The sequence below is a fragment of the Seriola aureovittata genome, chromosome 11, assembly GCF_021018895.1.
Source record: "Seriola aureovittata isolate HTS-2021-v1 ecotype China chromosome 11, ASM2101889v1, whole genome shotgun sequence".
NCBI lineage: Eukaryota > Metazoa > Chordata > Actinopteri > Carangiformes > Carangidae > Seriola > Seriola aureovittata.
Genome location: NC_079374.1, coordinates 6,746,564 through 6,769,692, shown reverse-complemented (window position 1 = coordinate 6,769,692; position 23,129 = coordinate 6,746,564). Strand labels below are relative to the sequence as shown.

General features: G+C 41.3%; 1 protein-coding gene across 2 annotated transcripts in view; it reads right to left on the bottom strand.

Annotated features, from left to right (window-relative positions):
• Nucleotides 1-651: 651 nt before the first annotated feature.
• Nucleotides 652-23,129, bottom strand: part of zmym2 (zinc finger, MYM-type 2) — a 34,594-nt gene continuing 12,116 nt past the window's right edge. For both annotated transcript variants that reach the window (XM_056389656.1, XM_056389655.1), the window contains exons 5-25: nucleotides 22,870-23,018; nucleotides 22,400-22,562; nucleotides 20,294-20,506; nucleotides 18,195-18,345; nucleotides 17,795-17,910; nucleotides 16,933-17,058; nucleotides 16,386-16,536; nucleotides 15,938-16,110; nucleotides 15,629-15,794; nucleotides 15,398-15,426; nucleotides 14,924-15,065; nucleotides 13,722-13,843; nucleotides 13,335-13,485; nucleotides 12,685-12,987; nucleotides 10,049-10,173; nucleotides 9,744-9,936; nucleotides 9,463-9,605; nucleotides 7,652-7,766; nucleotides 6,389-6,631; nucleotides 6,036-6,180; nucleotides 652-5,116 (exon numbers count right to left, since the gene is read on the bottom strand). In XM_056389656.1, coding sequence (XP_056245631.1) covers nucleotides 4,894-5,116; nucleotides 6,036-6,180; nucleotides 6,389-6,631; nucleotides 7,652-7,766; nucleotides 9,463-9,605; nucleotides 9,744-9,936; nucleotides 10,049-10,173; nucleotides 12,685-12,987; nucleotides 13,335-13,485; nucleotides 13,722-13,843; nucleotides 14,924-15,065; nucleotides 15,398-15,426; nucleotides 15,629-15,794; nucleotides 15,938-16,110; nucleotides 16,386-16,536; nucleotides 16,933-17,058; nucleotides 17,795-17,910; nucleotides 18,195-18,345; nucleotides 20,294-20,506; nucleotides 22,400-22,562; nucleotides 22,870-23,018 — 3,342 coding nt within the window. In that variant the 3' untranslated portion in view covers nucleotides 652-4,893. The remainder of the gene's footprint in view (nucleotides 5,117-6,035; nucleotides 6,181-6,388; nucleotides 6,632-7,651; nucleotides 7,767-9,462; nucleotides 9,606-9,743; nucleotides 9,937-10,048; nucleotides 10,174-12,684; nucleotides 12,988-13,334; nucleotides 13,486-13,721; nucleotides 13,844-14,923; nucleotides 15,066-15,397; nucleotides 15,427-15,628; nucleotides 15,795-15,937; nucleotides 16,111-16,385; nucleotides 16,537-16,932; nucleotides 17,059-17,794; nucleotides 17,911-18,194; nucleotides 18,346-20,293; nucleotides 20,507-22,399; nucleotides 22,563-22,869; nucleotides 23,019-23,129) is intronic.

Genomic DNA, 23,129 nt, shown 5'->3' with positions numbered 1-23,129 from the left:
GGGATGAACTTGAACGCTGAGGCCTTATCAATAACATCAGTGTTGGACCTCACTAATTCTCTTGTGGCTGGATGGGAGCAAATCCCCGCCGCTCAAGAATCTGATGGAAAAACCTGAAATAAATAAAAAAAATGTACAAATCTTTAGTCATAATTTCTCACATTATTACAATTCAAGAGTGTGAAAAAATATATTATTTTCCCATTTATGCAGGAAAAAATGTAATAAACTAAAATATAACAGCTATGATTATTTACATGTCAAATCTTTTGTTTTGTTCAGTCTGTAAATCACTGAAAATAAGAATAATTCAGTTTTAATGCTTTATGGTCTACAGATAAATGAGCTATTGTGTTTTTTCACCTTGTTTCTACATAATAAAACTGTTACATTATATGTTATTAGCAGATTGACTTCACTAGTTAAAGATGTCTCTACTTTTCTTTAATGCTTTGAGGAGTAAAGATTTTATTCACCTTCATTATTCTGAGTTTCCATCTCACTCTCATGAGAAAATCACATGAAATTAAACTTCTCAGCTCCAAAAGGTGGGAAGATAATATAGTCTTTATTATAATGTGGTGAACTGAACGCCTTTAACACCCGTGGCACTTCACTAAAGGCAAATCAAAACAGCACTGCCAAGAGGAGTCTGGTTAGAAAATGAAATCATTTATTTAACATGACCGTATCAGCAGATCAGCCCACACACATAGCATCAGACTCACAATCACTCACTTTCAGTATTTACAGATAGGCACATTCACATTAGGCATTAAAGCCAGCCACAGCATCTAATGTAGGTCCAAACCTGTGGCAGGTTTGGTCGCTGCCTCCGAGTCCAGCAGGAAAACCGGCCAGTTTAAATCCGGGGTCAGTTTCGTTAGCGTCCACACTCAAGTTTAAAGGCTTGGATTTTTGGGGGCTGGGGACACGTGATCAGGGCAACTTCAAATCAAGACCAATCTTCTCCCATGAAATCCTCCACCTTTGTTCCTGTAATGTTTCACTGCTGTTCTGGACCATTAAACGCACAGTAAAGTGTACAAAATAACAGAACGGCTGCTCTTTAGGTAAAATAAAACTCTCAAAGTGTAATCCCTGACCTTGTTCTCCGGTTCAATCCACCTCAGTCAGGAGGAACAGTGATGTGGATTGTGAAGAAAAGACACGATTGATTTTTAATCTGTGAAATCTGAGACAGTGACCGTGTTGATGATGGGTCCAACTCAACATCTGGAAGGTGCTCCTTATATTTCGAGCACTGGTTGTGGAAACACAAACTTGTAGGGTATAAAATTCAGCCAGGTTTAAACCTTCATATTTAAATGAAAGTTGATTAGCGACCAAAGAACAAGTGCATTAAAAAAAAAAAAAAAAAATCCTTAAATAATTTTTACTTGATTTTAACTTCATGACACTTTCTCCAATTTATTGAAACAATCAGAACGCAAATTCAAATTAAACTAAAAAAAAAAGAAAAGTAAAAAAAAAAAAAAAAAAGGAAAAGTGTAACTCAGAAAGAAAAACATGAGTTTAGTTCATGAAAAAAAAAAAAAAAAATAAAATAAAATGTCCAACCAATTCTTTATTACAACACAAGCATTGCCTTGCAGTGCTAGCACTCTAAAACAGCTTGGAAGAGTAGGGCACTTCTTAACGAGCGCTGTTTTTAAACTAAACCAATATTAAGTTGAAAGGAGACTCAGAATAACTGATAAATACCAGGAAATGACAAACACAGAGGGGGGGGGGGGACAGAAGCAGAAAGGAAATGTTCAAAAATAGTCTGTTGAACTCTGAATAAATCAACGTCCTTCATGATTAGCAGGTTCCTGCACAGAGACTCTTTAAATGGACAAGAGGGAGGCGAGGGCGCAGGACCGCAGCAGGTTTTCAATGAATGACCGTTGAAGGAAATGGCACCCATAAAAATCCCAATCCCAAAAAAGGATACAGTCAAACTAATAAAAAGAGAAATAAATATTCAGTCTTTTTTAAAAAAGGCTTCTCAGGAGGCGGGTTTTCAAGCTGAAGGTTTCAGTGGGCGTTTTTTGTTTTTTCTCTTTACCCCGAATTACACAGTGTCCCTCTGTGTGTCGACTCCGTCTCAAATAACCGCCTTGTTTCAGAGATATTTACACTTCAAAGCAACCCAATCGGGGCTTAGTACGCACATAATGCTACATCGCATGAATGAAGGTTCCCCTAATGTCCTATAAAGAAACGCAGCATGTCGGTAAGGTTGCCTTTCCCCCGCACCACAGCGAGTCAGAGGTTTTTTAAGGTCCTCTCTTTCTGTCCTGGGATCAGTCCTGACTCCTGTTCCCTTCAGAGCTTGAGGTTCCTCTGTGGTGCAGCGGGGTTTTTTTTCGCCTGAGAGCAGTACTGACAGAGGAAGAGCGGTGAGCGGGATGATGTGAAGGAATGAAAGCAGCCCGGTTTAATGGCGATGTGTGATACAGCAGGTCGCCCTGGCTGAGAGGAAAGAGGCGTTTTTTTCGAGACGTGTTGGAAAGTCAGAAATTCCAGCTTCATGCGGTGAAAAATGTAAACGGAAAGACCCAAAACGTTTCTCCAACTGCAGGCTTCCGTGATGCGCTTATTGGACTTAAGACACTGTCAGCACATCATCACTGCTAATGCTGACAGCCATTAAAACACACTCAAGCCCAATTAAATTAAAGCTCACGACCTACACAGGTGATTTCACTTACTTTACCTGATTATGTTTCCCCTGTTAAGATGGACGACTTCTTTCACTCTCGCTGCTACACTGAGTTTGGTGACCTGCATAAAGGTACGGTCACATCACATTCCCATCCTACAAAATTTCCCTGCACTCGGCCCCTAAAAAAATGAAACCAAAACAAAAAAAAAAAAAAAAAAAAAAAAAAGACTTGATTGCATGTTTGTGATGCAGGTAATAAATATTATTTAGAGCAATCACTGCAGTTCGTAGCCTGCTAGTGTGGTAATGTACAAAATATGGCTGTGAAACAGGCTGAAATAGTAACATCTACATTACCGCACACAGTGCAGCCGTGTTGCTATCGGCCAACCGAGCGCATCCGCCCAGTGGAGGTTTATGAAAACAGGTGAACTCTGACCTGAGAGTCTGCCGGAACAGCTGGAGCTCACACCCAAACAGGAAAACGCGTGCTTGGATTCGTCCCAATAGAAGTGAATGGGGGAAACGGAGCGATGATTTTTTTTGTTTTGTTTTTTTTTTTTTTTTTTAAAAAGACACAAGTGTAATGTGACCAAACCTTTATGGTGCAGTCAGACCAGATGTCAGACCAGGGTGAAGTGAATTTTCTCTTCATCACAGATGAACTCTTCCCCTTTGAGCAAAATTCAAATCTAATTCACTTGGACATATGAAATCATTGAGCTCTCCAATAGTCCAGTGGGTTTAAGAGAGGGGAGCGGGATCTTCCTGCCCTTCAGTAAATATTTCCTTCTATCCCTGTTTTAAGCGTTTCATAAGAAGCCATACAAGTTAACCCCCTCCCTCTTTTTGCTACACCAAAGAGTAAATTTCACCATCTTAACTGGAGCCTGACTTCAACCTGAGTACATCTCTATAACTGCCTAACAGTTGTGAAGGTGCGCATGAGCTTTAAACCTTAAATTCATGAAACCACCTATTTGTTAAAAACAAAAAAAAAAAAAACAATTACTTTCTGCTTCCATCTAATGGTGGAAATTTCCAAACCCCACAAGTGAAGAAGCAGTGGAGTAAAGTGCATTGTTACATCACTGCTGGGATGTCGAAGACCTGAATCTTTCCCACCTGTCGGAGTCAGTGTAACAGCATTTCTAAGCTGTAGAATATTTAGTGTTTAATCACATATACATTTGAAATATAAAGTGGTACGTATATATAGTTGCTACTGTTCTGCCAGATACGAATACAATTAGCAGCTAAGTTGGGAACAGTAGTTGTTGGTCTGAGAAGATCCTATTACTGGCTGTGTTTCTATTTTTTCACATTGTGAACTAGAGACTGCATTAAAGATGGAATTTCAACCTACCAGCTGGGAATTTCCAACTCTCCAACTTTCCTTCTCCTCCTCTGGGTGGTGCTTCTGGTTTCACCCAGACCCCCCCCCCCCACCCTCTCCCTTCCTTCTCAATTCAACTGTGTAAAAAGATCTGTGAAGTTACTCTCTCGACCCTGCGAGCACTCCCACTGCCTCCTTTCCCATCCGCAGAGCGATGGCGAGGAAGGACATGAAGCTGCAGAGTGAGAGGGAATAACTCCATGGCTTCCTGTCCCTGGGCCTCTGCGTCTGCGCCTCCCTGAAGGCGGCTGATAAACTTTTGTTAAAGCGTGATTCTGCGTCGTTAAAAGCTTAAATATCTGTAAGCTGCTTGTTCGAGCACTATAAACAAGCTACATCCTCAGAATTGTTGGTGATGCACAACAGCAGGTCCTACCTTTGATAACCGTTAATAAACGTCTTCTTCTACCTGATTTAGCTTTGTTTGACCGTGACAACAGATGACAGCTCCGCCTCCTCTACCCCCCCCCTTCCAACTTGTTCCTTTCATCAGGAGACATTTGTGCCTGTTCCTCCTCTTCTGTTTTATGACTGGAGAGAAAAATATTGTCCTCGTTCGCTTCGTTACCTCGTCTTCCTCCTCTGTTTGTGACAATCAGCAGAAGTACAACTTAGGGCTGCTCCTCACCACCACTTTCATCATCATCATCTACCTCTGTTGTGGACGTCCCTCACCAGGAGGAAACAGCAGTTCAGCAAGGAGGGCGAGGAGGACCAGACGTTAAGACAGGGGAGGAGCGCACACATTACTAGCTAACCTCCTCTTCCTCCTCCTCCTCTCCTCTGCTGACTGTTCAGGCTCTACTAACACAAGTCCAAGCGACTGCTACTCTCCCCCCGCTGCTTCGCCCCCGTCCCCTTCCTCCTCGTCTTCCTCCAGGTGCTGTTTGTCTGTGTAAACGTCTCTGACCAGGAGGACTCTGGTGAGGAGGCTCTCCAGGATCTGTCGCTCCAGCGGCGTGGAGGTGAACCACAGCGGGTCGTCGGGGCCGCAGGCCAGATCCGGCTGAACGTAGAAGACGTCTAGCCGCTCCTGTAACAATGTCGGGCTGGAGGGAGGAGACGAGAGGGGGACAGAACGAGGGGAAGGGAAACAAACATGGAGGGGAAACAGTAAAGGGAAGAGAGAGAAGGATAAAAAAGAGAAAGGTAAAGTGTGCCAATAAGAAGAGGAGGAATCAAGAAAGGAGATAAAAGGTGAGGGGAAGAAAGTGGAGTTAGAAGAAAGAGAAAGAAGGTGAGAAAATGACAAGAGGAAGGAGAAAATAAATGGATGGAAAGGTAGAATAGAGGAGAAGAGGGAATGGGGAGGTGGGAGAGAGAGAGGTGTGAATCTATTGTTCTGAATAATCATGTGAAATTTTTGACAACAGATTGTTTGATGTTAAGTCCTCATATTTTAATAGTCAACACTGTGGTTCAGGATGTGAACAGCAATAAGTTATAATCACAGGACTTAAATATAGAAAAGGGTTTAATTAGCAATATATAATAAAACGGCAACTGAAGACAAACGCGTTCTCCACATCAAACTTCCCACAGATAAGAATGAAATGGACGTGATAACACCAGTTTGACTATTACAGATAATGTTACTGCTTTCTAAAACATCAATTAATGTCAGGTTTTAATTAGTGATGAAATGATGAGGAGATTAACCTATAAATCCACCGATCAAGCAGAACTGTAAAACATTCGCTGGTTCCAGTTTGTTTAACGATTTAATCTGTTTTCTATCTTTGTAAACTGAATATCTTTGGGTTTTGAACTGTTGGTCGGACGAAACAAGACATCTGAAGAAGTCACCTTGCTCTCTGGAAAGTTATGATGAGCACGTTTGACAATAATCTACACCATTTGTGCCCCCGGATGAGACCCTTAGTTACACTATCAAAATGCAACTGTACAGGTTGGAAAAGTAGAACTGTGTAAGATGATGTATTTCACCAGGAGAGATATTACACCCACCACTTCGATCTGTAGAGCTCGTATAGTCGACACTCGTGCTTCTTAACCGGGCAACGCACAGTGGAGCCTCCTGAGTCGTCGTCTGGCTCATAGTCCTGATCGACCTCCTCCAACTTACGCTTCCTCTTCCTGGACTCTGTTTGCACTGAGGCACCAAAACAGACAAAAACAGTTTAGTTTTTTTGAATTTGTGAGTAAGATTCAAACCTCTAATGTTGACAAATACACAATTTTCACCTTTGTTTTGGTTCAGTACTTCAACATATTAGATTTGAAATGAAACCACGACTAAGAGGTTAAAGTGTGTGAATAATAATATACTAATGATGTACTGTTCACGTCACCGGCCTCACCATGGTGATCCTGAGAGATGGAAGGCACGCGGATGCAGACGGTGGTCTCCTTGGTGACAGGATGGACGGTGTCGGGTCCGTAGACGTTGGCGAAGGAGAGGCGGAGGTGCTGCTCCACGGTGCGCAGGCCGAAGTATTTGGTGTTCAGGTAAACCAGCGAACGCAGCAGAGCGGCGGGACTCTGCTCCCCGAGCTGCCGACTGCTCCACAGGCTCTGCTCCTCCACTCGACCCCACAGAGATCCTGGAGAGAGCAGCAAACACTTTAACATCCTTTCTATGAAATAAACCCACCTGGAATCTGAAGCTCAGGATTCACTATCCAAGATGGAGATTAAGTGGAGGGTACAGTGTATTTATGATCCTCCAATTACTATATTTTTATTTCTTATTTTTGATCAGGACATTGTTCTGGAGACTTTGATGACATGCATCTATTTATTCGTTTCAAACCGCCACTCATGTTTTTAAACAAAGCTAACTCAATTTTGATTGTTATCTATTACTAAGATAAAATTAATAAAAGCGTATAACATGTAAACTCATTACTTTTAGAATTTTGTTAGTCTTTCTAGGATTTATGTACTAAAATATAATAATAATAATAATATATAAAAATTCTGGGTAGCAGGTAGAAACCAACACCTTCTCTTGGTCCCTTATGATTAGCATCAAATTTCAGGGCCAAATTTCAAGGCCTTTCTTGGAAATATCCTGGTAATTAACAGCAACTAGTTTTTATGAAACTGAGGAAGAGTTTTAGTCTCAAGGAAATTAAGTTGGAAATGTGGAACCTGTTTGTTGTGTAAACAGGAAAACACCCTGTTAGCGCTGCTGCAGTGTCCTCATATGACTTTAAAGTGCAATCACAACGAATCAGGATGTGAACAGCAGAAGAGTTATAATCATTGGACACTGCTCGAATACAGAGCAACACTACAGGTTATTTAACAGCGCTGAGCCACCAGCTGGCGCCAACAATCACACACTGTGTAATGGAGGATTTAATTTTTTTCCCAGCTACATATCTTTGTAATGACCTTCTTGCAGTTATAAAAGCTACCTGGAAATCCAATTTCACCGGTGATCTTCATTTTCTTTTTGTTGTTTGTGTGTGCACATTATAGCTGTTGAGATATTAATCGACTGTGTAGTGATTTAAAATGTGTAGTCAATTTAAAAAAAAAAAAAACACCAAATATAATTCAATACAACAGCCTGCAGGTGCTGGGTAAATAGTCACTTCAGACTGTGTTTGACTCACCATCAGGAAGAACACTGGGCTGCCAGTCCTTCAGGACTTTGTTCAGCTCTTCTCCAAACTGCTGGTAGCACAGGTCACTGAACAGGTCATCCTTTCGGCCTTTGGAGTGAAGATGCTTTAAATAAAAAAAAAAAAGAAAAAGAAAAAGATTTTAAAAAACCAACTCACATTTAAGTAAAGGTCAAACGAATGTGGTCGCTCACAGAGTTAAAAAATGTTAGCGTCCTCATATTTAAGTGATCATCACCATTTTCAGGATGTGAACAGCAAAAAGTTATAATCACAGGACACAGATCTGCACATACAGACAAAACTGGAATAAAGAAGTTGCTTTTTCTTTTAACATATTAAGTAATTCAAAGAAAAAAGGAGGGAAGTCGAGCAGCAGATTACAGCAGGCCCCGAAAAGACACATTCAAGAGTTTTTAGGTCAAAATACTTGATTAAACTTCACATAAACCAGTCAAATCTTTACATCTTGTTGTTTTCCATAAACAGGTAAATCAGTCTTACATTTTTCTGCCAGAAAAATCACACTCCAGAGGCCTTTAGACAATCCTGAGCTCCACTCTGCAGCCATGCTCATGCTGCTGCTGCTCACATGTGAGAGCAGAGGGGGAAGACTGTGCACTAGTAATGTCTGTCCTACTGGAAACACTCACTCTGAAACTTAGTTCCTACCCCCAAAATGACTACTGGAGGAATTTCAACAGAACAAAACAAAGTCAATTAGTTTACTTCATGTTAACATTTGTATTTGTCATATTACATTTTCTGTTATTTTGAAATTAAATTGATATTTATTTTGTGAAAACAATAATACTTGATATAAAATTTGCATTGCAACAAGCCCACTGCTCACACCACAGGGATTACAAGAAATGCTTTGCCTTTGTTTTCCTTTTTCATAAATTAAGTATTAGTTAATTAAGTAGTTTTATGCCATATTTACCTTTGTTTGATACCAACAGTCGAGAGGCTTGAACCGGGGACATTGCGATCACATGGTCGGGGTCTATAACCCCCTTGACCAGCAGGACGTCCCATTCCTTTGTTTTTAAAGTACAAAGTGGGTTCGCTAAAAAGGGGCTCCTGCTCCTCAGTGTGTTCTTTCTCACCATAAAGACAGAAAAAAATACTTTTCCATTATGTTTAGACTATTGCCTATTACATATTAATTCTATACAGGATGTAATTGGCAGTGTATATTGTTTTAGTAGTACCAATATAAAAACATTAACATACTTTAACTCTTTGACTCAAGCTACAATTCATAAACTGCTTCACAAGGAGACATCAAACGTTTTTAATCCTTTTTTTAGAGCCGTTTTTAACATTTAAGTTTAATTCAGCTTCTCCTGCTTCTCTGGGAGAACAGCCTCCATCAGCAGCACACTCAAGTAACCCCTGTATTTAGTATGTCTACTGTCTGGTTCGACTATAGTTTAACCTGTAAGAACCTGTTTAGAGTCAGTAGGTAGTAAGGTATGAAAACACAGTGACACTGTCATGTTCCTAATGTGTCAAACAACATCTCTCTGTTGTGAAAGTAGGTCTTGACTGCTCCTTTCATCTGTCACATGACTGTGGATAAGTCAAGTAGGAACCTTTCATGTCAGTGATTTAAGAAAAAAAAAAAAGACACTGACGTTTTCAGGTCGTTTCAAGAAACGATCTGAAAACAATATATTATATAAACCGCATGTGCTCAAATACATTTTGCTGACTGTCTCATTTTGACATCTGTGACCCCGTGGCTCGCCTGAAAGCTGCTGTGTTCTGGTGTTTTGAGCCTCTGGCTTGGTACCAACCTGCTGGATCCCCAGACAGAGGTAGAGGATGCTGTCTGGAGAGTAGCGCTCCCCGCTGGGCCGACAGACCTCCCTGACAAACCGGGACAGAGCCACGTTCAGCTCCTCTGAACTCAGCGACAGCAGGTTACTTTTAGACCGAGCTGCATAGAGGTGGGAACAGGCGCCGACCGCCGTTAGCAAACACAGCCTATCTGTTTCCAAGTATAATCAACATTTCATTTCAACCTGGCCTCTCACACCGTGACTCCTGAGTGAGTTAATCATCGGGTTTAGCTTACCTGGTTTGGCGCAGTCCTTTGCTTTGGTGTCATCTGATTGGTCAGAAGGAGACAGTGCCCAGCGCTTCCAGGCATTGATGCCGTAGCGAGCTTTGAGCGGCAGCGACCGTCCCTCTGAGCGTCTGCCTGCTGGATGGGAGGAAGAGGACGAGGCTGAATCTGAGCTCTCCTCCATCGCCTGCCTCTTGTTCCCCTGCAACACAAACACACCAGTTACAGTTATTACACAGTAACACAGCGTTGGCCAGTACAAACTTTTTAATTGTTACGTGTGTGTGTGTGTGTGTGTGTGTGTGTGTGCATACTTGTCTCCTGGGCTGCGGTCGAGGTACCGACTCCTCCTTCTCTTCCTTCTCCTCTGCCAGGACTGGAGGTAGAGAGAAGCCCATGTCCTCTTCCATCCCCTCCGGGACTGGAACTGGATCTGAGGCTGAGACAGGAAACAACAGCTGTTGAATTTTCCTCTTATTTTTCATAAAGGTAAAAAGGTAAATCCAATCAGGATAGGAAACAAAGTTACTGATTTTTCTGTAGGCTGCAATTGGTCGCCTATTTCAGGCGGCATTCTACTCGCTTTGCACTTCCTGTTTAAGCTTTTCGCTACGGGAAACAACGAGCCATGTAGACGTGTACATACGAGTGCACACTTACACACACCTGTACATATTACAGCACAAGCGACAAGCAGACAACACCCCAAATCAATATCCAATTTCTGATCACACCTTCAGTGATGCATTAAAGCTCTTCTGTACAACACGTCAGACTGACAGCTGCTTTACATGAGCAATAAATGTTTCCCATGTCGAGGTACATTTCTCCACTAATCCGTGAAGTGTATAGCTAACTTATTCCAGCTGCACGGGAGACGTCGGTTCTTGGATTCATATTTTAAAAAGGGAAGGGATTTTGTCCAGTTTCCAATTCCTAAGTATCACTCGACAGCCCAGGAGACTTGCCAATGCTGCACGTTTCCCTTGAGAGAATGATTTATTGTTAGGACATTCAGTGTCTCAGCATTTTGAAGTTAAGAGCCTCAGGTACAGTGATTGCACCGCCACAGTCAGCAGCACATTAACATACACTTAAGAGACAAAGTTATACACACAAACCAGGTTAACAAGACAAAATGTTTACATGCATTTACTGTGAGTCCAAGTATACCTGCACCAGGTCAGTGAACTGATTTCTCCCCTAACCTCAACCTCATTATTAATGGGGTTAATGTTAATCTGTGCTGTATGTGAGTGTGTCGGAGCAGGTTGACAGACAAAAAGAGCTCAGCCATGTGTCTGAATTTAACAAACTCTGAGCAGTGGAAAGCAACTTTCTTTTAGACTTCTAGAGGCCACTTTGAGTTAGTTTCAGTTTTAGTCTGATGAAACTTCTAATACGAGGAAGCATCACTGTTGTTCCTCCTTACAGCGAAACATACTAGCAAAAAGATAATTAGAAATCCTATTATTACACATGTATATGGCCGAGGAATCAGTGTTCTTCAGGACCTTGGGGAAAATCAGCTTTTGCAAAGCCCCTCCCTCAATTACAGAGAGAAGGTTTCTCGTTTAATTTAATAAATTAGCTAAATGTAGGAAACTGACTGTCACCGAGCTACTGAAGAGCATGTAAACACACTGACACTCAGTGTGTTTACATGTCGAGTAGACAGTTCACTTACTAACTGGTCAGATGCTCCACTGAAGAAAATGCCTGCAGTGCCTTTAACTGCATTTTACTGTTTTATGTATTTTATGTGTGTATGTAAAGCACTGTGAATTGCCCATGTGTATAAAATGTGTTACACAACAACTTCCCTTGTCTACCCTAAAATCCTGTGTCTGACAAGTCTTTTTTATTTTTTCATGTTACTGGTTAAACAGCAACGACGGCTGGTACGATGATGATGGTATTAATCCAATGTATTTACAAAAAATACTTCAAGTATTTAATATCACTGTTTATAAGATTAGAAGCGTATTCAGGCCTTCATTATAACACTTGGTTTTAATCTGGCTGCTACCTACAGTAAGACAGGAGTGGAATAAAAATCTAAAACTCAATAGATTTCACAGTATAAAAGATTTTTTTTTTTAAAAATACAGAATGTGGCTTTCTCAGTTTAGGGCAACAACACAGCTCAGTTTGTGACTGAGACCATCAGGTTTTGGCTTTGCTCCCAAGACAGGCCTTAATGTCAGGGGTCAACTCATAGCTGAAGTACATATGATCATAGCCCAGCACAGCCGAAGTGTGCTATAACAGGCCAGTGGAAAAAATTACTAAGAACAAAAATAAAAAAATGTCAGATTCCTGGCCTGGTTAATGACTTCACACTCCTCTTCTGGACAGTACGCCAAAACTAAAACCCTCTGCCCAGATAGGGGCGATGACAGCAGGTCCAGAAATAACCAGAGGAAGGAATTTTAATCTCAATTACTGTACTGATCCATTAAAACCCTGCAGTCAGATGCTGTTACATAAGAGCTGCTTCACTAAACAGAGTGTGACAATGTCAGAATGAAAGCTGGAGACAAATTGACTGATTTGAATTTAGGAGCATTTCTTTACTGGCACAGAATAACTGCGACCAGATGTCTTGAATTTCAAGTTTCAACAGACAAAGATGCTGCTGATTGGGAGTGACAAAATAATCTGAATACTCAGACAAAAAGAGGTGGACAACGTGAAAGCTAATACAAACAGTCCCCTCGTGCTCAGAGAGGCTGACATTAAAAAATAATAGTCAGGAATTTTCTTTATGTTCAGTATGTTTGGGATGATGTGAATCGTGTCTGTCCTAATAATGTTCAAATTAAAAAAAAAGGACAAAGACAATAAGAAGATGGACCTGTTATGTCTTGGTATCACGTGGCTTTAACGTCATGACAGTGATTGATCCTGACGGAGCATCACTGGGTCTAGAACTAGATGTGGTGTTTACCTTGGGGGAAGTCCGCCTCCAGGTCCAGGTCTGGCTTGTACTTCTCTTCCTTCTCTTCCTCCTCTTCCTCCTCTTCCTTCTCCTCCTTCTCCTCCTCCTCCTCGCTCTTCTTCTCCTTCTCCTCCTCCTCCTCGCTCTTCTTCTCCTCCTTCTCCTCCTCCTCCTCCTTCTTCTTCTCTACCTCCTCCTTTTTCTCCTCCTCCTCCTCCTTCTTCTCATCCTCCTCCTCCTCTTCCTCAGAGCTGCTGCCGACGGAGGACTCCTCCCCTCCACGCTCCCTCTTCACCTTCACCGGCTTTACATCTGAAACACACAGGCAGGTAGGTCCCTCACTACTGCTGAACAGGTGTGTAGTTGAGATCAAAACAAAGGAGTTCAAAGAAGGGAAAAATATCAACCAATCAATTTGTCATAAAACATCGTCAGGCAGGAAATCCAGATGTTATTTCCTGAGAAATTGACAATTTATAAGATGAACCCTCACAGTCAGAAAGAAATATATTTGGTGGTTGATGATTTTTATCCTTGTGAATGTCTGACACAAAAATTTTTGTTTATCAGGATAATCAGAGGATTTCCATCAGCACTGTATTGATCACATCTCTGATCTGTAATGTTTTCATCCACACGTAACCCTCTCATGAGCGCACCTGGCTTCTGCTCCTCAGCGATCATCTCGGCCATGGAGAGCAGGTCGGCCTCCACGGGGTCAGAGGGCACCTTGTTTTTTAATTCATCGATGGTCTGGACGATCTGTTCTGCCCCCTGCAGGGTGGTGGGCAGGAACACAGGCACAGGAACCTGGACGGGACAGGACATAGAGCTTTGTGTTGAGTGGTCAGACGACTTTGATTGATTAATGTCTCCTTAACAATGATAAAAAAATAATTTAACATATCATAACATTTTTATACACATCAATTATATACCTCAGTTTTAAGCAGCCTGCCATTTTAATATCTATTATGCAGGCTTGTATTGATTAGTCTATGTTATCATCTTAGCATAGATAATCCACACGTGACATAAGATCTTACCGGTACAGGTAGAGAGACTGGAGAGGGAGTGACCTGGGAATACATGTTCATGGGCACGGGGATGAAGACAGGCACCGGTATGGGTACAGGGATGTACTCCCTCTTCACACCATCATCTACATCTGTGGATATGCAGAATCATATTATATATGCAACTTAGTCTGTGTATTAGTTGGTCATGAAGAAGTTATTTCAAAGGGCAAGTGGCAGGAATTTTGTCAACCTCTGCATAACTGTTTAGAACCAACAACCAAGGTTAAAACTTCCTAAAAGCTCAATTTACACTTGTCATTATAAGTGTCTCGTATCTGGATAAAGTCCAGGTAAGATTTAAGACACTTTTATTTAAATGTAGCCACATATATGCATCTGTACTGGCCAGATTACAACTGTGATTACAATCCACCTTTACCCTCCTCCAGTCCAGAAGGAGGCGGTAACACACATGAAGCCGTTTAGTAGCAAACGGCCACAAACTCTAGAAAAAGATTCCTGCACTGTAGCAGTTAGCTCGTGTTAGCTAGCTGCTAACAGCTGTCCATAACTTAAACACAAAGACATGAGTGAATCATATTTATGGACTACGAGCGAGACAAAAGTTTCATCGTCTTCAGACTCTGAGACATTACAGATTAAAGCTCCCTCCTCCTCCTCCTCACAGATCATTCAGTGGTTGAACTGATCAGGGAAAAGATGAACGCTCAAGGTTTGTTTCCGATAAAAGGGAACTTGTGTTATGATGATGGTATAAATAAAATTGACTTGACCTGACTAAAACAGCTATTTTTCTCTGTTGCTTTAGTTAGACAGAGAAAAGCAGCTCATTTCAGTGTCATTTTAATGCAACTTTAGCTGCCATTATCTCAAGGACAGAGGAGGCAGACCATGGATGGATTAAGAAAATCAGACTGCTGATGTAGTTACACTGTGGGAGGAGAAAAGATTATGCATGTCCTTTAGAGAGACAGATGCATTTATAGCTTTAAACATCTGACCAGCATGCGTCCAGCTCTGGAGGTGGTTTCAGCAGTCAGATTTCAAATCAATCTTGAATGCTTCTTGGATGCACTGACATCCAGGTCTATGTCTCTCTCTCTCTCTCTCTCTCTCTCTCTCTCAAATAAACACATCCAAAATAGAAAAGAAAAAAACACCATATGTCAACATGTGCAGCAGTCCTCTATATAAGATGCTGCAGTCACCTGTCTGTAAGAGTTTGCTCTGCATGTGTGGCTTGCAGTAGGTAGCCTTGGTCAGGGTGAGCGGCTTGCAGAGTACCGCCTTGTTCTTGACATCTCTCATCAAACCTCCACCTGCGTACGCCACAGTGCCCTGGTTCACCATCTGCAAAAAAAAACACAACACACTGCTCTTACAAAGGATCAGTTATTATCAGTAAAATTCAAACTAAAACGTTACAAAATATACAATTAGAAAATGATGGGATTGTTTTGAAAGAAATATATTTGTCTGACAAAAATATAAATGTTAGATAAATTTGTTAAATACAAAATATTTGGTGGATCCACTATATTTTAAAACTATCATGTTGTAGATTTAATTACATCTTTACAACAGACGTACAGGAAACACTTAAGAACTAATCGACTGTAGAAAACAGAAAATATTTCAAAGCAAACTGTGTGATACTGACACGTCTTCCACTTCCTACTTACCCCAAGTTTGGCCCCTTGCACTTCAAACCCTGTAAAGAGGAAGATAAATATATCACTTCTTTGCCTCAGGAAGAAATCTGAGTGACACATAAATTCCTTCTCTAATACTTGATTCTTCAAAATTACACACACACACACGCACTCACACTCACACACACACACACACACACACACACACACACACACACACACACACACACACACACACACACACACACACACAGTTTGTACCCAGGGTGGTGTTCTCTGGGCCTTTCTGTGTGACCATGATGGGCTCGTTCTGCTGGCAGTAGAACTTCAACAGACACTCCTGGTCACAGAAATGCTTCATCTCTGCTCTCCACATCACAGACTCCGTCAGGTTACCCTGCACCTTACAGCAATCACACCGCGCCGCCTGGTGGTCACAGGGAGACATTTTTTATTTATTTTAATTTATTTTTATTTTTTATTTTTTTAAAGGAAATTCACAACATACTTTTTTTCAACACCGCATTGCAAAAACAAAACACATTTTTGATACGCTGAGTATGAGCAGACCTTGTAGTACCAGTCGTGGAACTTCTTGGCGCACGGATCGCCGCAGAAGTCCCGAGTCAGGCCACCGAGCTGCCGCGTCACACCTCTCTTACACAGCTGGTAGCAGTGGTTACAGCTGACACACTTCAGGCCTAACCGCTTGATGAAATCCTGCTTATATAACAGCTTACACCCTGGAAAGGGAAACAGACGGAACGAAGGGAAAAATAAACAAAGAGAAGGAAAGAAAAAGAAACAGAATGAAAACACAAAATGACAGATGATGAGTAAAGTGGAAAACGGTCTCAATTAGAAACAGCAAAGTCAAATTCTGTAAATGAGACCTCAGACATATATATATATAAAGACAGAAATGTGACAAACAAATATGGCATTGAAAACTTTAAAAAAAAGCACTCTGATTTATCGAGTGTCCTACAGAGGAGAGCAGAGGACGGGAGACGAGTACCTTCGCTGCAGAAAGGTCTCTTGACCCCGGAGAACTTGACCGTCTCATGTAGCGTCTTTTCCTCTTGGCAGTACTCGCAAAACGTCACAATGCAGTGGAGCTTCTTGTAGTCCTCACAACACGTCTTACTACAGAACTGGTAGACTTTATCCTGAGGACAGACACACACGGACAAGTGTTTTGTAGCCACTCTGGGTTTAAGAGTTATCAGCCCGTGCCCATAACAATCTCCCAGAGCGCAGGTGGTCATATTCCAATGCCTTGTTTTTTTTTAATACCAACCAAATACATTTTACTGCCCTTTACTATCAGAAGTGTAAGAAAACATTCCTGTGGTTCTCATAAAATGAAAAAATTTCATAAACAAAAAGTAAAAGAAAGAAATAAAAAGGGTATAAGACAACAAGCACTTGTCTGCAGATGTGTCATGGTGCTTTACACTAATGTACAGCATTATCTGTGGAAGGCATTGACTGTCAGCCTGTGATATCTGTGTGAAATTATTATTATTATTATTTTTTTATTTTTTTTTTTTAAATTGCCTCACCTCCCAGTCCAGAGTTTCAGGCTTCAAACTGAACGCTCCTCGACAGTAGTTACATTTCAGCTGGACGGTGTTGTTTGTGGTGGAGAGGGGCGTCTGTCCGTTGGTGGCCGTTTGAAGAGGAGCATTCTGCAAAAAATAAAAAATAAATAAATAAAAATTAATCACAGAGAAAAATTAAATTGACTGCATGTCTACTGCTCCTTCTGAAGTATATTATAAAAGCTTAATATTAAAAAAAAAAAACATGTGGCTGTACTATTAAGGTAACGAACGAAGCTAATAAAACACACTGACTTGCAAATATCTCCATGCCCAACAACTTGAGTGCTATTGTATGAAGTCATGCCAGTTAATATGCAAATTTATGCAACATGGTGCTAAAAAACTAATCAGGTCATGGACTCCACTGAGGGAATGTGTGGTGTTTATGTTTGTGTTTTGAGCTGCTGTTTTCATGAATGTCAAATGGGTAGATGACGTTAACAGTTAATCTGGATTTTTATTTCTGCAACTTCATCCTTCCAGGTATAACAACATTTCATGTCCTCACTTATCTGTAGAGAAACTGGGACACAACTTCACACCGAAGCACTAGTTTGGAGTCTAGTTTGCTCCATTTATCTGAACCATTTATTGCATTGCATTAGTATGTATGTATGCGTGTTTTCAGTCCTCGCAGCAGCTGAGATACTGCAGATTCATTCAACTGTATCAAAGAACTACTGTGGAAATTAATGCAGAGCGAGATGATGCAATGTCCATCAGTGTGACCAGTTAATTTCCCCGTTGTAAAATTCTTTTTCTTTTTAAATTAATTTTTTTATTGTGTCTTCTGATTTGAAATGACACACGAGTCCCCCACCTGGAACTTGGTAACACATTGTGAGCTGCAGAAGTTGAGGATGTTTCCCTCTGGCAGTGTGGCCTGGTACTGCGGTAATGAATTTCTCTTACAGAAGTGACACGTGGGCTCTGTATCTGCACACACACACATCAGACATTAAACATTAACACTTACACGAAAATGCATTTATTATACATGACTTTTTGTTTTTGATTTTTTTTTTTTTTTTTAAATGTTACGCAACTCTTTCTCCTACTTGTGAATTTAATGTTTAGTGAGGCTCCATGACCAGGAGTGAACAAACAGGTTAACTAAAGCTTTTCTCTGCTGCTCTGTTGACTCAAGTCCGTTTGTTGTCCAGAAAAGTTCTGTTTCAAAAGTTTGTTAACCTTCCTTCATTTGTTGTCTGTTTACTCACTGAGGAAGGACGTGGTCGCCAGCTTGCCCTTGTTCATGCAGTTGACGGAGCAGTAGGAGCCCATGGTGCCGCCCGCTCCGAGGCTGTGCAGCACCTCGCCCGTCTTGATCAGCGTTTTACAAGTCAGGCAGCTCGCGAGTTTACTGTGGGCCTGCGACAGAGCGGGAAAACATCGTATCAAACTGCAGCACACACAATGCTCTGCAGTGACATTAAGATTAAGACACTGATAAAGGTAATTGATTAAACAATAAAATTGTTTCGATGTCAGCTCATTTCAATGGACAAGGTGCTCCAACAGCTAAAAAACTGATGACAAAATATCCAAGCATACCATGCACCATGGTGGAGGGACATAAACAGAGCATCAAATAGGGAAAAAAAAAAAGAGATTATTAAATCAAATAGTGGAAATCCTGATGGATCCTCTTCATTGGAGTACGAGGTTTTAAATTGTTGGGAGAGCGGTTTCTGACTTTTCCTGAGTGGACTTTCATGAAATATGAGCATTAGCAGAGTAAACAGTACAAATCTCCTGTGTACTGTAGCCAATAGTCTATGTGTGTGTTTTCTCACTACTTGCCCACAAAGCGCAGATTATATACTTTTTCTCCTATTACTGTCACAGTGACTAACAGTAGCAGCGTCGGCCTCGGAGATCTATTACTGCATTACTTGATAAAATGTATCTTTAATACGTGCCATCATCTTCATTTTCATTAATTTAATCCTACTCGGTCCAACAAGGGAGATGCAGTGATATCTGAGTGGATTATGAGGTAATTGTCAGAGTTTTGAATGCCTCTCCTCCCTCCTGCTGCCATAAGTTATTTTTCAGTTCTTAATATGGAAAACAGAGATGGCCAGATACAGCAAAGACAACTAATTCAAATGCAGGAGGCAGGGAATTTTTCTCCACAAGCCCTCGATCATCCAAACACTTATGTTTCACAACTTAACCAGCTGATTGGGTTTGTGCAGGATGGCTCATTACTGCACACAATGCCTGAGAACCAGCTCACAGTTTCACTGAACAGTCAGCCTCTTGTTTAAATTGTATACCAATGAAAGGAGACAGACCCAGTGGTTTCCTCCACTTATTAGTAAAATGTCCAATAAGCGGCTGTTGCTCAGCAACAAATACAATTCCAACTTAAAATTTTCTGGCTAATATTGCTTAGCAACACAATTTAGTTGCAACATGTTCAGTTCCTTTTAAAAAGAGATCCAGAGGTGTGATGAGCACTGATCTGTGCTGCATACTCTGTGTTAGTGTCATTACAGACAGAGCCAAGGTTAGTGACCCATGTCTCTCTAAAACCTGCCCATCATCATGTGGACACTTCCTGGTTCATCTACACAACAGGCTGGTGAATTCTGTAACTCCATCATCATCATCATCATCATCATCAGGCAGAACGTCCCATAGTGGATCGCAACATGCAAATAAACATTTGCAGAGAAGTACAATGACATTATCTGTATCTCTACATGATAAATGATAAATGAATACATATAAAATGTTGACCAAACCATTAACAATAGCTGGTTGCTTATCATTCATCAACATGGTCCCAAACCCTCTTTTATACCCTCCGCCATCAAAAAAGGTTTATGTTGTTTTGTTATTAACTTATTGTCCTTTTTATCTTTTGGTCATGGTGTTGTATTTATGTGCGGCGTGTGTGTTTTTATGGAAATGCATATATCCCACTACCCAATGGCCCCACTGGGGACAAATAAAAGTGACACACCTTTTGTTTGCTGTGCAAATTTTCAATCTTGTTCATTCAAGGCCAATTTTTTCTCTCACTAGGATGTTTATTTCTTATGATCAGCATGCCCACCTGTGTGCATGTTTTCCTTTTACTGTATTTATATTTTAGTTGCTGTGGGTCTGTTTCCTAGCTGTGAGGAGGAGAGTGGGTCACTACAGCTAAATCAATATTTTAAAAAAAGAAACTTTTACAGCTTTGGCTGTCAAAGCAGAGCCGCAATTTTAAATGGATATGGTTGAATGACATAAATGAATCAATCACATCTAGGCTCCAATCAGGCGAATGTTACACACCTGCAGCCTGCGGTTGGGCCTACAGTACCTGCTTGTACTCCCTGATGCAGTTCTGGCAGCAGAATCGCTTCTGTTGGCCGTCGACCAGCAGAAAGTGGTTGGCCGACGCTCGGCTGGGCAGGTAGTCGCCACATTGCTCGCAGCAGTTCATGATCAACCCGTTGGCCCTGCGGTAAACGTTGAAACATGCGTCGCTGCAGATCTTGTGGGTCACAGTCTTAAAGCTAACCTCGTGCCGGATCTGGAGACAGAGGAGGAAAGAAAAATAAAAAAGCAGAAGGGCCTGATTAACTAAACTAAACTTCTCAATCTGAAAGCCATGTTGGAATGGATCACACTTTGTTCTGGATAAGTAGGAACAAACTTTTTAGCGGAAATCCAACAGTGACTAAAAATGTATTATATGTATTTGTTTGCGATGCTACAGACTCATTTGTCCTTCAAAAGTTACACAAAATTAATCAACATAGATACAATCTGATCTGCACATGAATACACACAATACCACTGCAGGTCCACTTCAACACACATCCATGACAAAATGGCAAGCATAATAGCCCATACAACAAAGCATAACAGGGTGTAAATTGAAGACAAATAAAGCGATAGGAATCAACAGGAAGGAAAGGTAATGCTTTTTAAATGTACACACAAGCGTACCGTCTATGTCGTGTGACTTTTCCAAATCATTTTTTTTCGTAGTTTATTGGGGATGTTTCCGTTGCTTTTATATGCAAATCAAACCAAGACGGAGACATAAATAATGCACATGATTTTAAGATGTCACAAATGCAGACCGTTGCGGTTGCTAGGTGACAGTGGCACTGGTTAGCTTCGAATGAACACGCTAGGAAATTCCATAAAAAAAAAAAAGAAAAAAGAAAAAAAAGGCCTTGCCACATTCACAAGTGACTGAACGGTTAGTTAATTTATCTTGGATACGTTGAACACTAACAGGGACCATCTCCTGTGTTACATAACAAACGAATTCAACACAACCACCAAGACTAACTAACTGATCCTTCATTGTGAGGTGGGAGGAACTACTTTTGAGACAACTTTTTTTGCATGTGGTGGCCATGGAGACTGAGCTGAAGGTCTGCTGAACCTTAGAAGACGTAATGAAATGAAACGAAACGAAACGCAGGGATGGAGAAAAGAACGAAGGCAGGAAAGGAGAGAAAGAGTGAACGAGGGGAACAGCGAAGGCACGACAAGGAGCAAGAAAGAGATAAATATTGAATGAAAGTGACCAGAGGAGGAAGAGAACAATGCAGAGACAGAGAAAGAGAAAGAGAGAGAGAAACAGACGGTTCAATCGTCCAAGACAACAATGTAAATGATGAAAAGAAGATGAAGCCTAACAGACTGTCTAAGTGGCTCTGATCCCTCTCTGTTATCACTCTTGGTCATTCGTTTATTTGTCCGTCTGTGTTTGACAGCTCTCTCTCCTCTCCTCCACCTTAGTGTGTGCAATTAGAGACAGTGTGTGTGTGTGTGTGTGTGTGAGAGAGAGAGAGAGAGAGAGAGAGCGTGTGATGTGGTGCAGGTGGTGTTCCCAGTGCTGCTTGTTGATTGGCAAAAAGGGGAGGACTTAAACCTCCGCCCTCTCTCTCTCACCTCCCAACAATGGAGACCATCCGGCTGCACTCCTTGAGAAGTTTGTGAGCTGTGAGCTCTCAGTGTGTTCAGGCTGAAAATCTTTTTTTAATTCTACCATCTTGTCAAATGTAAAAAGCCTGACTAAAACAGAAGCAGAATAGTAGGAAAGGGAAGCCCTTTGTTTTGCTTATTTTATTTTCTCCTGTTTTCCAGTTAGGAGTTTAAGTTAAACACTCTGTATTGGACTTGATATATTAAGGTGTTTGTTATGTTTTGAGCATCCTGAGCGAATCAGAGTATTAGAGACACATTTAGATTGAATTACACTGCGTAGGTGTAACTACTACACTGCTCAAGTCAGAGTACACCATTAATGCCCCTTTCCATCCAAACTTACTTTTACTTTTTTGCCCGTTGCTACTCAATTATTCATTCACTTGTCAGGAGTAGAGAGGCACGTATGTTGCTTAAGAATGACAGGTAAATGCACGAGAGAGGAGTATGTGTTGTTAAGTGCGTCAGACAGACTGACCTCTGTGAGCTTTCCACAGACAGTACATTTGGTTTTGAGGCCCGATTTGGGCGGGTTTTGCTTGTTCTCGTAGGCGCCTAGGCAGCCTGTGCTGCAGAACTCCTGGAAAGATTCGCTCGAGTCAACCTGGGCCACAATGGTACCCTTCATGTTTGTGATGTCCCTGGAAAACACAAATGCAGCACAGATGCATTACAGATAGATCAGCCCCTACAGATAGATCAGCCTGTACATCAGTTAGTAGTATAGTGTTTAGGACTTGCAAACATATGAGTTAAAAGTCAATTAATAAATGGGACAGACCGTTTACTCAAAACTGCTGGAAGTGAATCTGAAACTGAACCATAGATTTTAGTTTATGGTTACCACCCCAGTACTTTTGAATTTACCCCACGAGTACAATCCTAAATTCGGACCATAAAATGTCTCCTGTTTAATGGGATTCCTGCAACCTTCGGATTCGGACTCACTTTTTGCACATGGTGCAGCTCTTCTTGGGGGCGGGTTTGTGTGAGAAGGCAGAGAGACAGGTGGTGGAGCAGAACAGGTGTGTGGAGCCTTTACGCTGGTAGGCCGTTTGGCCTTTCTTCAGAGGCTTTTTACAGTTAGCACAGGTTACCTGGAGTGAACAAACACAAACAAGATTTAACTGCAGGGGAGTTTTACAATGGCAATAAGTAATATATGGCCTTACTCCATTAGCTGCCAGTAGAAGTAGTATGCTTCTGTA